General features: G+C 41.8%; 1 protein-coding gene across 2 annotated transcripts in view; it reads right to left on the reverse strand.

Moving 5' to 3' along the window:
* The window catches only part of ATP8B4 (ATPase phospholipid transporting 8B4 (putative)), a 515,241-nt gene that overhangs the window by 92,223 nt on the left and 402,148 nt on the right, over positions 1–20,870 (reverse strand). For both annotated transcript variants that reach the window (XM_040414025.1, XM_040414026.1), the window contains one exon: positions 2,242–2,430. In XM_040414025.1, coding sequence (XP_040269959.1) covers positions 2,242–2,430 — 189 coding nt within the window. The remainder of the gene's footprint in view (positions 1–2,241; positions 2,431–20,870) is intronic.

Here is a 20,870-nt window from a genome sequence, read left to right on the forward strand (position 1 = left end):
CTATTCTCCGTGCTCATTCCCTAGGCAAACATATGTTTACTGGTCTGACTTATCTCCATGCGGATTAGCAGACACAAAAGGGGTGTATAGAGAACTGTGATGAATAACAGATCTCTTGTCTATTCATGGTTTTGGTTAGAAAATCCCTGAGGACAACCGCAGCTTACAGCCAATTTGTGTTTTAGAAGCAGTTTTTTTCCCCCACACATAGCCCATATAAACGTTCAATGTCTAATCTGTAAGAAACATCACCTATATGTAATGGGTTTTCTGGCTCAGAAAGAAAAATAAATTGAAATAAGGGAAAATTAGGACTCCTTCACTTCTTGGTATTTTGATGTTTGAACAACTATCGTTAGAAATGTAATAAAATAAAACTGTACACCATATTAATTTAGTGATACTAATTGTGAAAATTGTTTGCAATATCAAATCAAAATGCTGACATAAACGAAACGTTTGGAGTCAGGACACAGTCTGAAACGGAATATCCAGCCAGAAGTGTGAGAGATGCAAGCAGGGAGAAGATGGATGGAATGTGGGAACGAGCCAAAGAAGAGTTTCACAGTTCTAGACAAAATCTTATGGAGACAGAAATCAAAGAGAATACACATTTGCAAAACTTTTTTTTTTTAGTAGAAAGATCTGATTTTGATCAGTCTGGAATTTTTATCTCCCAGAACAGAATGTAGTTCCTGCCTATTCAAACGATGGCAAAATCTTTTCTGTCAGAAGGGCAGACATCTAAGTTGTCTACAGCCGAGAGGTCCCACAAAATGTTGTAGGGTTTACAGCTGATGAGTCAAAGGACATGTTAATGTGCAGAAGTAGAAGAGATGAATTAGTTATGTTTAACTGTTCCTCCATGAACCACGATCAAAATGTTTAACTGTCGTCCTGAGGAAAGCCACAAAAACATACAGAGAAATCCCTACAAGTTGTGCCAAAGGCAAACTAACCTCATTTCGCCTTTATTATCAGACGTCAATAGCAGCTTACACCCAAAATGTGAAGATGACAATATATTATTTAGTAAGTAAGAAGTTACAGAAGTAGCCAACGATTCCAATTTATGTTTGTTAAACTTTCTAGAGATTGTGGCATTTTTCTGTTCCAGTGCTTATTTTTTTTTAGAAAAGTAAAGCCATACTAGCTGCCACCTATGAATTTGCTTTTTAGAAACATAATTAAGTGCCATTTTGTTGGCATGTTTGATCTATAACAAAAGACAGCTATGGGGGCGAGGGCTTTAGCCAAACCGGTGGCACATCTACCATCTTTAGCTTATGCTATTATCATGATAACCAAGAGGTGCATACTGGTTAATTGGCTGCGGCCTTCAGTCCCCACTTGTGACCAGGTAATAGAGGGTCTCAAAAAACTGTTGCATTTAGAGCACTGGGAGGCTAAGCGTCACAAAGAGCATGCATCTAGACTTTTCCTTTTACAAATAGTGTAGGTTCCTGGCATTTTGCTGTTCAGGCGAGGAAAAATCAGAGCCATTGTGTCTCCATTTATGGATACACAACTGTATATCAGCGAAGAGCAGAAAGGAGCATTGGGGTTGCTGAGATAGTGACCATATAAACATACCACAGACAGAAGGATGGTAGCTCTCTGATATGGACGTTTGAGACCAATGACAAAAATAACTACCATCTATACACACTAGAGTTACAGACGGTCTCATAGGAGATGGAAGAGAAGAGGAGAAGAGTTTTCAGAATTAGAAAATGAGGGACTGGTACTGGGATTTGGTTTCAGAATTTTGTTGTTTTATCCTGTTTTATAGTCAGAAAAATGTATGGTATATGACATTGATGATTGTAAGCTTGTCAATATGAGAGAGACATGTTTTATTTATGAACCTTTGCATACTGTACAAAATTTCAATAAAATATATTTTAAAAAAAGACAGCTATATTACCAGTGTCCACACAAAAAAATATACAGTTTCATTTTTTGTTGTTAATTAAGCAAAAATGGGTGCTGTAGAATAGATAACCAGAAATCTGTTGCTACTAAATGGTATGTTATGAGCACAAAAGCTCTACATGTTTCATGAAACCAGGTAGAGACTGACAAACACTGGAAGTGCTTCAATAATTATCAGACGCCTCCATGATTGCAAGGTTTGTTCTCCCATTTACTTTTACCTCCATTTTATTTGTGACAGCATCTGACAAGAAGAGACAGTGGTGTCTGCAGTATAATTAACACATTACTGAAAACATGTATTACCTATGACAGACATCCTTTTTCGGACATAGTTGAAGTCTAAAATGGCTAACAGCTGGTAGGTTACGATTCTTCCCATTTCTTGCACAGTGATAGTCTCGGGTGTTCGGGATTTGAATATGAAACCAAAATTCCTTGCAGCAGTGACCAATGCGCCTTCATCTGGTGATTGAACTTGGTAAATCAGTTCCCCTGCGCAATTAAAAAAGGTGAGACATAATTAAAAAGGAAAATTACCCTAAAAGTGTTCCATAAAGAAGCCATGCACATGTGTGACTTGGGTACCCATGTTATCATGATTAGTAGGGATTACAGTCCCTAATGTGTGGATTATTTATCACCCCTATAACTGATTCATCATCCTAGGTTTGCAGGAAGGGGTAGTCCACTTTTCAGGACTGAATCTCAGATGAATAGCTGACTATCAGTTGTCCTGCTGCTGGGAACGCATCAATAAATGGACTTCAGACTAAGGCCTCCTGCACACGGCCGTTTTTTTTCCCCGTTTACTGGTCGTTTTTTGCGTTCCGTATACAGTCCGTATACGGAACCATTCATTTCAATGGTTCCGCAAAAAAAACGGAATGTACTCCGTATGCATTCCGTTTTTCCGTTCCGTTTTAACATAGAACATGTTCTATTATTGCCCGCAAATCACGTTCCGTGGCTCCATTCAAGTCAATGGGTCCGCAAAAAAAACGGAACACATACGGAAATGGATCCGTATGTTTTCAGTTTCCGTTCTGTTTTTTGCTGAACCATCTATTGAAAATGTTATGCCCAGCCCAATTTTATCTATGTAACTACTGTATACTGTATATGCCATATGGAAAAACGGAACAGAAACGGAAACACAACGGAAACAAAAAACTGAACAACGGATCCGTGAAAAATGGACTGCAAAACACTGAAAAAGCCATACGGTCGTGTGCAATAGGCCTAAAGGTGGTGAGCGCCCCAGTTCTCTTTGATTCTGGAAGTCAGGTATAATCTGTCAGAGATTCTCCTGAAGCATTACTACAAGGGGAATAAAGCCTCACACATTCTCAATTAAATCAATTGTCAATCTGTGTTACACATGGAGGAGACATTCTTTTAAGCCATTATTTGTTTTGGAACCCCTGTCCCCCATGAGTTTAACCCCTTCAGGACCCTGCCATTTGTCACCTTAAGGACCGGGCCATTTTTTGCAAATCTGACCAGTGTCACTTTATGTGGTGATAACTTTAAAACGCTTTTACTTATCCAGGCCATTCTGAGATTGTTTTCTCGTCACATATTTTACTTCATGACAGTGGTAAAATTGAGTAAAAAAATTTCATTTTTATTTATAAAAAAAAATTCCAAATTTACTAAAAAAAAATTGAAAAATTAGCACATTTCCAAATTTCTATATCTCTACTTTTATAATAGATAGTAATACCTCCAAAAATAGTTATTACTTTACATTCCCCATATGTCTACTTCACATTTGGATCATTTTGTGAATGCCATTTTATTTTTTGGGGACGTTAGAAGGCTTAGAAGCAAATCTTGAAATTTTTCAGAAAATTTCTAAAACCCACTTTTTTAGGATAGGTCTGAAGTCACTTTGTAAAGCTTACATAATAGAAACCACCCAAAAATGACCCCATTTTACAAACTACACCCCTCAAGGTATTCAAAACTGATTTTACAAACGGTGTTAACCCTTTAGGTGTTAAAATTTCACTTTTTTGGCAGATTTTCCATTTTTATATTTTTTTTCCAGTTACAAAGCAAGGGTTAACAGCCAAACAAAACTCAATATTTATGGCCCTGATTCTGTAGTTTACAGAAACACCCCATATGTGGTCGTAAACTGCTGTACGGGCACATGGCAGGGAATGAAAGGAATGCCATACGGTTTTTGGAAGGCAGATTTTGCTGGACTGGTTTTTGACACCATGTCCCATTTGAAGCCCCCCTGATGCACCCCTAGAGTAGAAACTCCAAAAAAGTGACCCCATTTTGGAAACTGCGGGATAAGGTGGCAGTTTTGTTGGTACTATTTTAGGGTACATATGATTTTTGGTTGCTCTATATTACACTTTTTGTGAGGCAATGTAACAAGAAATAGCTGTTTTGGCACCGTTTCTATTTTTTGTTATTTACAACATTTATCTGACAGGTTAAATCATGAGGTATTTTTATAGAGCAGGTTTTCACGGATGCGACAATACCAAATATGCCAACTTTTTTTTAGTTTTTTCAGTTTTACAAAACAAAGCATTTAAAATAAAAATAAAGATTTTGTCTCTACATTCTGAAAGCCGTAGTTTTATTTATTGTTTGGGCGACTGTCTTGTGTAGGGGCTAATTTTTTTCGGGATGAGATGACGGTTTGATTGGTACTATTATTAGGGTGCATATGACTTTTTGATCGCTTGCTATTACACTTTTTGTGATGTAAGGTGACAAAAAAATTGCTTTTTTTTACACTTTTTTTTACGGTATTCACTTGAGGTCATGTGATATTTTTATAGAGCAGGTAATTACGGACGCGGCAATACCTAATATATCTACTTTTTTTTATTTATGTAAGTTTTACACAATGATTTCATTTTTGAAACAAAAAAAATAAAATCATGTTTTAGTGTCTCCATAGTCTGAGAGCCATAGTTTTTTCCGTTTTTGAGCAATTATCTTAGGTAGGGTATGATTTTTGCAGGATGACATTACGGTTTGATTGGCACTATTTTGGGGTGCATATGACTTTTTGATCGCTTGCTATTACACTTTTTGTGATGTAAAGTGACAAAAAATGGCTTTTATTACACAATTATTTTCTACGGTATTATCCTGAGCGGTTTAGTCATGTGATATTTTTATAGAGCAGGTTATTACGGACGCAGTGATACATAAATTAAAAAAAAAGTAGACCTATTAGGTACGTTTTACACAATGATTTCATTTTTGAAACAAAATAAAAATCATGTTTTAGTGTCTACATAGTCTGAGAGCCATAGTTTTTTCAGTTTTTGGGCAATTATCTTAGGTAGGGTACCATTTTTTCAGGATGAGATAACTGTTTGATTGGCACTATTTTGGGGTGCATATGACTTTTAAACGCTTGCTATTACACTTTTTGTGAGGTAAGGTGACAAAAAATGGAATTTTTTTTACACCTTTTTTATTTCATTTTGTTTTACGGTGTTCATCTCAGGAGTTTGGTCATGTGATATTTGTTATAGAGCAGGTTTTTACGGATGTGGCGATACCTAATATGTATACTTTTTTATTTACTTAAGTTTTACACAAAAAAAAAACATGTTTTAGTGTCTCCATATTCTGAGCCATAATTTTTCTTTTTATTTTTGGGCGATTGTCTTAGGTAGGTGTACTTTTGTCTTTGTGTTATACTTTTAGTGATGTAAGGTGACAAAAAAATGGTTTATTTAGCACAGTTTTTTTTTTTTTTTACGGTGTTCATCTGAGGGTTTAGGTCAATTAGGTCATGTGATATGTTTATATAGCCGGTCGATACGGACGCGGCGATACCTAATATGTCTAATATTTCCCAATTTTTAACAAAACTTTTTTTAAACTTTATTTGGGGAAAATTGTTTTTTTTTTATTTTTTTACTTGAAACTAATTTTTTTGGGGGGAAAACTTTCTTTTTTAACCACCTCAGCCCCCAGTGCTTAAACACCCTGAAAGACCAGGCCACTTTTTACACTTCTGACCTACACTACTTTCACCGTTTATTGCTCGGTCATGCAACTTACCACCCAAATGAATTTTACCTCCTTTTCTTCTCACTAATAGAGCTTTCATTTGGTGGTATTTCATTGCTGCTGACATTTTTACTTTTTTTGTTATTAATCGAAATTTAACGATTTTTTTTGCAAAAAAATGACATTTTTCACTTTCAGTTGTAAAATTTTGCAAAAAAAACGACATCCATATATAAATTTTGCTCTAAATTTACTGTTCTACATGTCTTTGATAAAAAAAAATGTTTGGGTAAAAAAAAAATGGTTTGGGTAAAAGTTATAGCGTTTACAAACTATGGTACAAAAATGTGAATTTCTGCTTTTTGAAGCAGCTCTGACTTTCTGAGCACCTGTCATGTTTCCTGAGGTTCTACAATGCCCAAACAGTACAAACACCCCACAAATGACCCCATTTCGGAAAGTACACACCCTAAGGTATTCGCTGATGGGCATAGTGAGTTCATAGAACTTTTTATTTTTTGTCACAAGTTAGTGGAAAATGATGATTTTTTTAATTTTTTTTTTCTTTTCTTACAAAGTCTCATATTCCACTAACTTGTGACAAAAAATAAAAACTTCTATGAACTCACTATGCCCATCACGAAATACCTTGGGGTCTCTTCTTTCCAAAATGGGGTCACTTGTGGGGTAGTTATACTGCCCTGGCATTCTAGGGGCCCAAATGTGTGGTAAGGAGTTTGAAATCAAATTCTGTAAAAAATGACCTGTGAAATCCGAAAGGTGCTCTTTGGAATATGGGCCCCTTTGCCCACCTAGGCTGCAAAAAAGTGTCACACATCTGGTATCTCCGTACTCAGGAGAAGGTGGGGAATGTGTTTTGGGGTGTCATTTTATATATACCCATGCTGGGTGAGAGAAATATCTTGGTCAAATGCCAACTTTGTATAAAAAAAATGGGAAAAGTTGTCTTTTGCCAAGATATTTCTCTCACCCAGCATGGGTATATGTAAAATGACACCCCAAAACACATTCCCCAACTTCTCCTGAGTACGGAGATACCAGATGTGTGACACTTTTTTGCAGCCTAGGTGGGCAAAGGGGCCCATATTCCAAAGAGCACCTTTCGGATTTCACAGGTCATTTTTTACAGAATTTGATTTCAAACTCCTTACCACACATTTGGGCCCCTAGAATGCCAGGGCAGTATAACTACCCCACAAGTGACCCCATTTTGGAAAGAAGACACCCCAAGGTATTCCGTGAGGGGCATGGCAAGTTCCTAGAATTTTTTATTTTTTGTCTCAAGTTAGTGGAAAATGATGATTTTTTTTTTTTTTTTTCATACAAAGTCTCATATTCCACTAACTTGTGACAAAAAATAAAAACTTCCATGAACTCACTATGCCCATCAGCGAATACCTTGGGGTCTCTTCTTTCCAAAATGGGGTCACTTGTGGGGTGGTTATACTGCCCTGGCATTCTAGGGGCCCAAATGTGTGGTAAGGAGTTTGAAATCAAATTCTGTAAAAAATGACCTGTGAAATCCGAAAGGTGCTCTTTGGAATATGGGCCCCTTTGCCCACCTAGGCTGCAAAAAAGTGTCACACATCTGGTATCTCCGTACTCAGGAGAAGGTGGGGAATGTGTTTTGGGGTGTCATTTTATATATACCCATGCTGGGTGAGAGAAATATCTTGGTCAAATGCCAACTTTGTATAAAAAAATGGGAAAAGTTGTCTTTTGCCAAGATATTTCTCTCACCCAGCATGGGTATATGTAAAATGACACCCCAAAACACATTCCCCAACTTCTCCTGAGTACGGAGATACCAGATGTGTGACACTTTTTTGCAGCCTAGGTGGGCAAAGGGGCCCATATTCCAAAGAGCACCTTTCGGATTTCACAGGTCATTTTTTACAGAATTTGATTTCAAACTCCTTACCACACATTTGGGCCCCTAGAATGCCAGGGCAGTATAACTACCCCACAAGTGACCCCATTTTGGAAAGAAGAGAGCCCAAGGTATTCGCTGATGGGCATAGTGAGTTCATGGAAGTTTTTATTTTTTGTCACAAGTTAGTGGAATATGAGACTTTGTATGAAAAAAAAAAACAAAAAAAAAAATCTGCATTTTCCACTAACTTGTGACAAAAAATAAAAAATTCTAGGAACTCGCCATGCCCCTCACGGAATACCTTGGGGTGTCTTCTTTCCAAAATGGGGTCACTTGTGGGGTAGTTATACTGCCCTGGCATTTTCCAGGGGCCCTAATGTGTGGTAAGTAGGTAAATGACCTGTGAAATCCTAAAGGTGCTCTTTGGAATATGGGCCCCTTTGCCCACCTAGGCTGCAAAAAAGTGTCACACATGTGGTATCGCCGTATTCAGGAGACGTTGGGGAATGTGTTTTGGGGTGCCATTTTACATATACCCATGCTGGGTGAGAGAAATATCTTGACAAAAGACAACTTTTCCCATTTTTTTATACAAAGTTGGCATTTGACAAAGATATTTCTCTCACCCAGCATGGGTATATGTAAAATGACACCCCAAAACACATTCCCCAACTTCTCCTGAGTACGGCGATACCAGATGTGTGACACTTTTTTGCAGCCTAGATGCGCAAAGGTGCCCAAATTCCTTTTAGGAGGGCATTTTTAGACATTTGGATACCAGACTTCTTATCACGCTTTGGGGCCCCTAGAATGCCAGGGCAGTATAAATACCCCACATGTGACCCCATTTTGGAAAGAAGACACCCCAAGGTATTCAATGAGGGGCATGGCGAGTTCATAGAAATATTTTTTTTTTGGCACAAGTTAGCGGAAATTGATATTTTTAATTTTTTTCTCACAAAGTCTCCCGTTCCGCTAACTTGGGACAAAAATTTCAATCTTTCATGGACTCAATATGCCCCTCACGGAATACCTGGGGGTGTCTTCTTTCCGAAATGGGGTCACATGTGGGGTATTTATACTGCCCTGGCATTCTAGGGGCCCTAAAGCGTGAGAAGAAGTCTGGAATATCCAATGCATTTGGATTCCGTGAGGGGTATGGTGAGTTCATGTGAGATTTTATTTTTTGACACAAGTTAGTGGAATATGAGACTTTGTAAGAAAAAAAAATAATAATTCCGCTAACTTGGGCCAAAAAAATGTCTGAATGGAGCCTTACAGAGGGGTGATCAATGACGGGGGGGTGATCAATGACAGGGGGGTGATCAATGACAGGGGGGTGATCAATGACAGGGGGGTGATCAGGGAGTCTATATGGGGTGATAACCACAGTCATTGATCACGCCCGTGTAAGGCTTCATTCAGACGTCCGGATGCGTTTTGTGGATCCGATCCATCTATCAGTGCATCCGTAAAAATCATGCGGACATCTGAATGGAGCTCTACAGGGGGGTAATCAATGACAGGGGGGTGATCAGGGAGTCTATATGGGGTGATCACCACAGTCATTGATCATGCCCCTGTAAGGCTTCATTCAGACGTCCGGATGCGTTTGGCGGATCTGATCCATCTATCAGTGCATCCGTAAAAATCATGCGGACATCTGAATGGAGCTTTACAGGGGGTTGATCAATGACAGGGGTGTAATCAATGACAGCGGGGTGATCAGGGAGTCTATATGGGGTGATAACCACAGTCATTGATCATGCCCCTGTAAGGCTTCATTCAGACGTCCGTATGCGTTTTGCGGATCCGATCCATCTATCAGTGCATCCGTAAAAATCATGCGGACATCTGAATGGAGCTTTACAGGGGGGTAATCAATGACAGGGGGGTGATCAGGGAGTCTATATGGGGTGATCACCACAGTCATTGATCATGCCCCTGTAAGGCTTCATTCAGATGTCCGGATGCGTTTTGCGGATCCGATCCATCTATCAGTGGATCCGTAAAAATCATGCGGACATCTGAATGGAGCTTTACAGGGGGGTGATCAATGACAGGGGGGTAATCAATGACAGGGGGGTGATCAGGGAGTCTATATGGGGTGATCACCACAGTCATTGATCATGCCCCTGTAAGGCTTCATTCAGACGTCCGGATGCGTTTTGCGGATCCGATCCATCTATCAGTGCATCCGTAAAAATCATGCGGACATCTGAATGGAGCTTTACAGGGGGGTGATCAGGGAGTCTATATGGGGTGATCACCACAGTCATTGATCATGCCCCTGTAAGGCTTCATTCAGACGTCCGGATGCGTTTTGCGGATCCGATCCATCTATCAGTGGATCCGTAAAAATCATGCGGACGTCTGAATGGAGCTTTACAGGGGGGTAATCAATGACAGGGGGGTAATCAATGACAGGGGGGTGATCAGGGAGTCTATATGGGGTGATCACCACAGTCATTGATCACGCCCCTGTAAGGCTTCATTCAGACGTCCGGATGCGTTTTGCGGATCCGATCCATCTATCAGTGGATCCGTAAAAATCATGCGGACGTCTGAATGGAGCTTTACAGGGGGGTGATCAATGACAGGGGGGTGATCAATGACAGGGGGGTAATCAATGACAGGGGGGTGATCAGGGAGTCTATATGGGGTGATCAGGGGCTAATAAGGGGTTAATAAGTGACGGGGGGGGGGGGGTGTAGTGTAGTGTAGTGGTGCTTGGTGCTACTTTACTGAGCTACCTGTGTCCTCTGGTGGTCGATCCAAACAAAGGGGACCACCAGAGGACCAGGTAGCAGGTATATTAGACGCTGTTATCAAAACAGCGTCTAATATACCTGTTAGGGGTTAAAAAAAACACATCTCCAGCCTGCCAGCGAACGATCGCCGCTGGCAGGCTGGAGATCAACTCTCTTACCTTCCGTTCCTGTGAGCACGCGCGCCTGTGTGCGCGCGTTCACAGGAAATCTCGCGTCTCGCGAGAGGACGCGCCGGCGCGTCCAGGAGGAATGAATCAACCACCTCCAGGACGCGTCTGTGCGTACAGCGGTCCGGAGGTGGTTAAACTTTTTTTTTCACTTTATTTTTTGTCCCACTTTGGGCAGCTCCGATCTCTGCCCGACATTGCACGTGCCGTGGTCAGCACTGACCGCGCCACATAAGGGTTAATGCGCCGGCATCAGTGTTTTCAGCTCTTGCACCCACCCGATCCCCATGAAGTACATGCATGTCATGGGTCTTTAAATCCCGCAAAGAAATAATGTACATGTGCATCATGGGTCCTTAACCTCTTAAGGACATCTGTACGCCCTTGTGCCCTGGTACTTAAGGACACAGGGCGTACATGTACGCCCTGTGTATTTTCGATCACTGCCGTGCGGCTGGCAGTGATCGGAACCCGGTGCCTGCTCAAATCATTGAGCAGGCACCTAGGCTAAATGCGCGGGGGGGTCCCGTGACCCCCCCATGTCGGCGATCGCGGCAAACCGCAGGTCAATTCAGACCTGCGGTTTGCTGCGATTTCTGCAATTTCGGGATCAGAAACTTTATATGCCTAAAAAAAGTTTTATTCACCCCCCCCCCTGCACCCCCGAATGATTTTTATGGTGGCGGGAGGTGCAGGGGGAGGGTTGCGGGCGGTGTGGGCGGTGCGGCAGGCGGGATCGCGATCCCCCGCCCGCCTCCCCTTGTATAATCGTTGGTGTCTAGTGGGGATACCAGGGTGCCAGCACATTGCTGGCACCCTGGTATAAACGGCTGACATCTGCGATGCGATGTCAGCCGTTTAACCCTTTCCATACAGCGGTCCGTACGGACCGCTGTATGGAAAAGGTTAACAGCGCAGGGAGCTCCCTCCCTCTCCCATCGGGGGGCTGCTGTACCTTTGCAGCCCCCCGATGGAGAGGGAGAGAGCTCCCAGACAGCCCCCCGAGAGATCCCCTCCTTACCCTTCCCCGTCTGCGAAGTTCTGAGCAGTACTGAGCAGACGGGGAAGGTTCCCATGGCAACAGGACGCCTCTCAGGCGTCCTGCTGTCCATGGTGCTGAACAGATCTGTGCTGAAAGGCATAGATCTGTTCAGTGTAAGTAAAATACAGTGCAGTACAATATATATTGTTCTGTACTGTATTATACAGACATCAGACCCACTGGATCTTCAAGAACCAAGTGGGTCTGGGTCAAAAAAAAGTGAATAAAAGTGAAAAAAAAGTAAAAATCAAAAAACACATTTATCACTGATAAAAAATGAAAAAAATAAAATTCCCTACACATGTTTGGTATCGCCGCGTCCGTAACGACCTGATCTATAAAACGGTCATGTTACTTTACCCGAACGGTGAACACCATAAAAAAAAATAAAAAACTATGATGAAATAGAAATTTTGCCCACCTTACTTCCCAAAAAAGGTAATAAAAGTGATCAAAAAAGTCGCATGTACGCCAAAATTGTAACAATCAAACCGTCATCTCATCCCGCAAAAATCATACCCTACCCAAGATAATCGCCCAAAAACTGAAAAAACTATGGCTCTTAGACTATGGAAACACTAAAACATGATTTTTTTTGTTTCAAAAATGAAATCATTGTGTAAAACTTACATAAGTAAAAAAAAAGTATACATATTAGGTATCGCCGCGTCCGTATCGCCCGGCTCTATAAAAATATCACATGATCTAACCCCTTAGATGACCACCGTAAAAAAAAAAAAAAAAAAAACGGTATAAAAAAAGCCATTTTTTGTCATCTTACATCACAAAAAGTGTAATAGCAAGCAATCAAAAAGTCATATGCACCCCAAAATAGATGCCAATCAAACCGTCATCTCATCCCGCAAAAAATGAGACCCTACTTAAGATAATCGCCCAAAAACTGAAAAAACTATGGCTCTTAGACTATGGAGACACTAAAACATTTTTTTGGTTTTAAAAATGAAATCATTGTGTAAAACTTACATAAATAAAAATAAATTGTATACATATTAGGTATCTCCGCGTCCGTGACAACCTGCTCTATAAAATTACCACATGATCTAACCTGTCAGATGAATGTTGTAAATAACAAAAAAAAAAACGGTGCCAAAAAAGCTATTTCTTGTTACCTTGCCGCACAAAAAGTGTAATATAGAGCAACCAAAAATCATATGTACCCTAAACTAGTACCAACAAAACTGCCACCCTATCCCGTAGTTTCTAAAATGGGGTCACTTTTTTGGAGTTTCTACTGTAGGGGTGCATCAGGGGGGCTTCAAATGGGACATGGTGTAAAAAAAAACAGTCCAGCAAAACCTGCCTTCCAAAAACCATATGGTGTTCCTTTCCTTCTGCGCCCTGATGTGTGCCCGTACAGCGGTTTACGACCACATATGGGGTGTTTCTGTAAACTACAGAATTAGGGCCATAAATAATGAGTTTTGTTTGGCTGTTAACCCTTGCTTTGTAACTGGAAAAAAAATTTTTAATTGGAAAATCTGCCAAAAAAGTGAAATTTTGAAATTGTATCTCTATTTTCCATTAAATCTTGTGCAACACCTAAAGGGTTAACAAAGTTTGTAAAATCAGTTTTGAATACCTTGAGGGGTGTAGTTTCTTAGATGGGGTCACTTTTATGGAGTTTATAATCTAGGGGTGCATCAGGGGGCTTCAAATGGGACATGGTGCCAAAAAAACAGTCCAGCAAAATCAGCCCTCCAAAAACCAAACGGCGCACCTTTCACTCTACGCCCCGCTGTGTGGCGGTACAGCAGTTTACGGCCACATATGGGGTGTTTCTGTAAACAGCAGAGTCAGGGCAATAAAGATACAGTCTTGTTTGGCTGTTAACCCTTGCTTTGTTAGTGGAAAAAATGGGTTAAAATGGAAAATTAGGCAAAAAAATGAAATTCTCAAATTTCATCGCCATTTGCCAATAACTCTTGTGCAACACCTAAAGGGTTAACGACGTATGTAAAATCAGTTTTGAATACCTTGAGGGGTGTAGTTTCTTAGATGGGGTCACTTTTAGGGAGTTTCTCCTCTAGGGGTGCATCAGGGGGGCTTCAAATGGGACATGGTGTAAATAAACCAGTCCATAAAAATCAGCCTTCCAAAAACCATACGGCGCACCTTTCCCTCTACGCCCCGCTGTGTGGCCGTACAGTAGTTTACGGCCACATATTGGGTGTTTCTGTAAACGGCAGAGTCAGGGCAATAAAGATACAGTCTTGTTTGGCTGTTAACCCTTGGTTTGTTAGTGGAAAAAATGGGTTAAAATGAAAAATTAGACAAAAAAATGAAATTCTCAAATTTCCTCCCCATTTGCCAATAACTCTTGTGCAACACCTAAAGGGTTAACAACGTATGCAAAATCAGTTTTGAATACCTTGAGGGGTGTAGTTTCTTAGATGGGGTCATTTTTGGGTGGTTTCTATAATGTAAGCCTCGCAAAGTGACTTGAGACCTGAACTGGTCCCTAAAAATTTAGTTTTTGTAAATTTCTGAAAAATTTCAAGATTTGCTTCTAAACTTCTAAGCATTATAACATCCCCAAAAAATAAAATATCATTCCCAAAACAATTCAAACATGAAGTAGACATATGGGGAATGTAAAGTCATCACAATTTTTGGGGGTATTACAGAAGTAGAGAAACTGAAACTTTGAAATTTGCTAATTTTTCCATATTTTTGTTAAATTAGGTATTTTTTGGTGCAAAAAAAAATATTTTTTGGACTCCATTTTACCAGTGTCATGAAGTACAATATGTGACGAAAAAACAATCTCAGAACGGCCTGGATAAGTCAAAGCGTTTTAAAGTTATCAGCACTTAAAGGGACTCTGGTCAGATTTTCAAAAAATGGCCTGGTCCTAAGGTGTAAAAAGGCTGTGTCCTTAAGGGGTTAAGGGGTTAATCGTTAAACTCTTTGCTACCCTAGACCACTAGGGATCCAAGAACACACACTAAACCATTTCACTAAATTAGACCAACAGGAAGGTAACAGGAATGCCTAGACCAGTGTTTCTCAAACTGTGGTATGTGTACCCTAGGGTGTACATACTGCAGGGTGAGGAGGTACACAAGACTGCCATAGCATCCAGCAAATTTTTCTTTGCAGGGACCCTGACACGGGGCCACTCTACATTCAACTTTGTACAGCTAAATAAAAGATGACAGCATGGAGCGAGAGTGAGGTATTTGGCTTCCCCCCCTCTTTTTATTCGTTATATTACTCACTTACAGTATATAGAGCTGAAATATTCTGCAGCGCTTTGCAGACATTATCACTGTTTGCTGTCTCCAATGCAGCTCACAATCTAAGATCCCTATCAGTATGTCTTTGGAGTGTGGGAGGAAACCCACAGGGAGAACATACAAACTCCATGCAGATGCTGTCCTTTGTCAGATTTGAACCTAAGATCCCAGCACTGAAAGGTACTAGTGCTAACCACTGAGCCAGAATGCTGCACCCTACTTTTTGGGGAGCAATATAGGGTGGGCATTATTACTACTGGGGCACTATAGGGGTTATTAGAACTACTGGGGGCACTATAGTAGGACTTTATTATTTCATTGAGGAGCACTGTGGTGGCTTTATTACAGACAGTAGGGATTATGGTGGGCTTTAATACTACTGCAGGACCAATACTACTACTGTTGTACAAAAGAATGGCATTATTACTACTGAGGGTATTATGGTGGGCTTAATTACTACTGGGGGTGATAAAGGGATATTTATATTACTGGCGGCACTGTAATGGAAAATTAATACTACTTGGGTGAACTGTGGGTGCCTTATTACTATTGGCGTGCACTATGTTGGGTTTATTATTACTGTGACACTTTGATGGACTTCATTACTACTGGTGGCAGTATAGGAGGGCATTATTATGAATTAAGTCATTATGGTGGGCTTTACTACTACTACTAGGGGCACTATAGGAATTATTACTACTGGAGGGGGGGCACTGTGGTAGGTGTTATCACTGCTGTGTCCACTACAGGTCGAATTATAACTATTGGGGGATTATTGGCAATATTTTTAATATGAGCACTATAGGGGCATTATTATTACGATGGAAGGCACTAATACTAACAAGGGCCCTCTGGGTGAACATTAGCATCATTGGAGGGACTTTATGGGAGCACTATTAGTAAGAGTACACTCTAGGAGAGAATTATTACTATTGCTGGGACTATTAGGAGCACTATTACTATGGGGGGAGGGGGGGTACACCCTGACACTATATCTGCTTGGCAAAATTAAATTAGGGGGACACTATTTTTGTGACACTATTTGGTGGGCAGAATTACTTATTAGGCCACTTTGTGACCATAATTATTGAAAGGGGTGGTATTTTTAAGGGGACTATCAGTTTCTGCAGTACAGTATTTGGGGAGATTAGTGAGCACTGCAGACACGGTATTGGGGTATCAGCAGGATGACACTGTTGAGGCACCAGGATGGGGAGTATGCATTGAGAAGGTGGGATGGATTATGGAAAATTTTGAAATCTAAGAGGTCTATGTGGCAAGTCTGAGACAAGGCTAAAAAACATTGTCGTGGCAGCCTGGGCCTAATGGGAAAGAAGAGGAATAAGAATATCTACAATCAGAGAAGATGTAACTGGATATAATAGGTGTGTAGTACTGTATTCTCCTGTATGTTTGGTAGCACTGACTGTAATTTAAAAACTAACAGCCATCCATCATGGGTCCAAATGTGGTGTCATTTTGACAGGAATATAAGCGCTTCATGTTGCTTTCCATCAAATTTGAAGGGACTGCTGAAAAGACATCTGACAGCAGTGTGAGAAAAGCCTTATTTTGTTAAAATGTATTACTGATCACTTTACTGGCTATATTCATTTATAACTTCTTATCACTAGGGGGTACTTGGTGTGAAAAGGTTGAGAAACACATATATATATATTTGTGGTCATGGCTACGGCCAAGAGATATCCGAAGAACCCTAGGGAGACAAACAACGGGAACAACCTAACCCAGCTAGGAGTGTCTTAGCTAACCTGACTAAATGGCTTGTTGTGTGCCCTAAGCCATGATCGTGGGTAGGCCTATAAGTGGGCAAAAACTAAGCCAAGTAGGGTAGAAAAGGAACTCGAATGGCATGTGCAAACTAATACCCAAGCCAACTGCAAGGCGTCAGGGATCTAGAGTGAAAATTCGGGGTGTATGAGGCAAGAACCAGAAGGAGACCTACAACCCATCTTATGGATGACAAGGCCAGAGACATGATGTTCAATATTGCGGATACTGCCCCAAAGCGGAATGGAGGACCAGGAATACGTTGTGAAATGGATGAAAACCAACTGAACCTTGTAAAGTTTTGGTTCTATGGAGTACTGGCAATGCCCTAGCCTCAGGAGATCGTGGGACCGAAACCTAACTGCCTAGACTATGCAGGAATGAGGGCCAAAAAGAACCATGCTAATAGGAAGAGAATCCTTGAATAGTTCCCCAGACAACAGCTATCTGCTAGCCGTGGTCCGCGCGTTGTTCTACTGTGTGCCCCTGAGAATTGTTTTAACGCTTGAGACGTGAAGACCGACCTATTATCTGAATCTTCTACCGTCAGGAAATGCTGGACCTTGTCCAAAACCCGATTCAACGTGTTTGTAGGGAGTCTGAGGTTAGTGCGGAAAAGAAGCTACGAAGCCATAATATACAAGATTCTGTCTATGCCCTCCCATGAGTGACGGAATGCAATTGCAATGAAGCTACCGGCGAAAATGAATTCCTGGTCGTGATAAAAAGGCAAAGACTTTGCGCGGGGACCTGGTTGACAAGATATGATCGACTACGATCAGAGACTGAAATGCTAGAGGGAATTGCCCTACATGTTCTTCTTCTGGCAGGACCTGAACGAAAGCATGAACAATTAAAGCAAGACGAAATATCTGCGTAAGACATGACAATGATGCTGTAGGGCGAACCGGAGCAGTTTGCGGTCAAAACATAAAGTGAGCGATCAACATGGATTATTAGGAAATTAGGGAAGCAGGTATGTATGCAATACATATGGGCCAAATCAGCCCAGATGCACAGATGGACAACCAACCCAGCAGGACTGAAAACAGTCATCGGGCCCCCGAAGCCATGGGGCCGAAGCGGTCATCGGGCTCCCGAAGCCATGGGGCAGAAGCGGTCATCGGGCCCCCGAAGCCATGGGGCAGAAGCAGTCATCGGGCCCCCGAAGCCATGGATGTGCTGTCTCCATTTTTATTTTTATTTTTTCTTGACATCTATTGCTTATTTTGGGGGGCTTTTTACCACCCCTCCTGGAGACGAGCACCCGCAGCATTATCACTAAGGAGTGCTGTCCACCCGCTTTTTCGTCCTGTCTGTGCCCCCTGATCTTGACTAAATCCTATCACAGCACCTACAGATGTGCTATGCCAGGATTTAGCTAGGCTGAGCAGGCTCGTGTCTGAACCCGCTCCGCACACATATAAAGCTCTAAAGACCAGAACATTGTTACAGGAGAGCTTTCGGCTGAGCGAAGCGGTGTACGAATGTAATGATTTTAAAGCGCTTAGCAGAAGACAACTTCAGATGGCTATTTCTCTATCAAAAAAGTAAAACACATTAATAAAGTATATTACAAAAATTATTTTTAGGACAGGCACAGTAAAGTAAAGTTTGTTAAACGTTAAGTTACTCTTTCAGCATTGTAAAATGGCATTCTGTTATGAATGTATGGTGCCAAACAGAGCTGTGGTACGTATGACAGAATCTCCTAACACAAGCTTGCATTTTTTTTTTTATATACTATATGACTAATATAACTGTAAAGATCAACCTTAAATATGCAGGAAATAGAATATTTAAAGTTTTGCAATATCTATAAACGTTTGGAAAACATCCTTTTTCAGTTAAATAATTGCCTGTGAAAAAGGTCATAGGAAGATTTGTGGGACCCATTCATAAACATACGCATCATGAGCAATCTCACTGGTAAAAGGACTGAGTCATAGCAATTCTGAAAATTCCAGAACTGCAAACACGTGTCTGACCTAAAAGCCACAAGGTAGCTAAATTATAAATACTGCGTGGGATATCATCATAACTCTTGTATGGTGCATTATATAGCCGCAGACTCACAGCAAGTGGAAGTCTGCATCCTGGTTAACCCTTACCTCTACTAGAACTGCACTTCATTGAAATGGAACGGACTCAAATTATCTGATTTACTGTATTTTATCTAATACTATGTCTGCTTTTTGGATTTATACAGCAGAACTACATCCCATGTTGCCCAGAATAATAATGTATAACTATTATTGGTATCAATGTGTTTCACATGCAGTCAGGGAAGCTTAATGGGAACTATATAACCACAGGAGCAGGGTTACTAATCCTATAAATGGCGTAAACTTAGACTGTGTAGACATGCATTAACTTTATCCCAGTGGGCCAGACAGGATGACAAATTTGGTGCATAGCTAGATAAGCATAACTTTATACAACTATTGGTTGGCTTACTTTGCAGAATTGTACACTAGATTTGTGGTGAAATGTTGGTGCAAAGTTTGGTTTATTAGGCTATAGTGTTCACTATCCTTAAAAGCCATGTCCCTAGATACATACACCAAACTGCATGAAAGATTAGCGCATTTTATGACAACATGTAGGTGCGGTCACTTTTGTAAAAGTGGGCCAGTGTTTTAGGATTGCTGTCCTGAAACACTGCTGCCATCAGGGCCGGCGCCACCAGTAAGGCGACTTAGGCAGTCGCCTAGGGCGCCATTTAGCAGAGGGCGCCCCCGTTGCGGTGTAAAAAAAATTGGTTATATAAGTTCGGCCGGCGGCGCCCCTCATGCTGCGCCTCCTGAATCTCCGGCGGGGCCGGAGATTCAAATTAGAGCGGCAAGCGCTCAGGACGGAGTCCTGAGCGCTTGCCGCTCTAATTTGAATCTCCGGCCGCCGTCTCATTGCTGCGCAGCCTGCGCCTGCTGTGTGTCTGCTCTGTGCTATTGTTAATGTAGCTTGGCCGAGCTCTGTTCGGTCCGCGGTAGGAGCTTTTGTTTCCTGTACCCGGCCGGACTGACAGGAAGTGCTCACTTAGTGTGCACTTCCTGTCAGTCCGGCCGGGTACAGGAAACAAATGCTCCTGTACCGCGGACCGAAGAGAGCTCGGCCACGCTACATTAGAGGTGTGTGTGTGGGGGGGGGGACTAATGAGATTGACAAGGGGGGGGGGGGGGAATAATGACATTGACAAGGGAGGGGGGGGAATAATGACATTGACAAGGGAGCGGGGGGGAATAATGACATTGACAAGGGGGGGGGGAATAATGACATTGACAAGGGAGGGGGGGGGAATAATGACATTGACAAGGGAGGGGGGGAATAATGACATTGACAAGGGAGGGGGGGGGAATAATGACATTGACAAGGGAGGGGGGGGGAATAATGACATTGACAAGGGAGGGGGGGGAATAATGACATTGACAAGGGAGGGGGGAATAATGACATTGACAAGGGAGGGGGGGGGGGAATAATGACATTGACAAGGGAGGGGGGGGGAATAATGATATTGACAAGGGAGGGGGGGGGAATAATGATATTGACAAGGGAGGGAGGGGGGGAATAATGACATTGACAAGGGAGGGGGGGGATAATGAGAGTGACAAGGGAGGGGGGGAATAATGAGAGTGACAAGGGAGGGGGGTGCCGTGGTGGAATAATGAGAGTGACAAGGGAGGGGGGTGTTGGGGTGGAATAATGACAGTGACAAGGGAGGGGGGTGCCGGGGTGGAATAATGACAGTGACAAGGGAGGGGGGTGACGGGGTGGAATAATGAGAGTGACAAGGGAGGGGGGTGTCGAGGTGGAATAATGACAGTGACAAGGGAGGGGGGTGCCGGGGTGGAATAATGAGAGTGACAAGGGAGGGGGGGTATAATGAGAGTGACAAGGGAGGGGGGGTATAATGAGATTGACAAGGGAGGAGGGGGAATAATGAGATTGACAAGGGGGGGGGGAATAATGAGAGTGACAAGGGAGGGGGGGTGGAATAATGAGAGTGACAAGGGAGGG

This window comes from Bufo bufo, chromosome 1 (genome assembly GCF_905171765.1).
Source record: "Bufo bufo chromosome 1, aBufBuf1.1, whole genome shotgun sequence".
NCBI classification, from domain to species: Eukaryota; Metazoa; Chordata; class Amphibia; order Anura; family Bufonidae; genus Bufo; species Bufo bufo.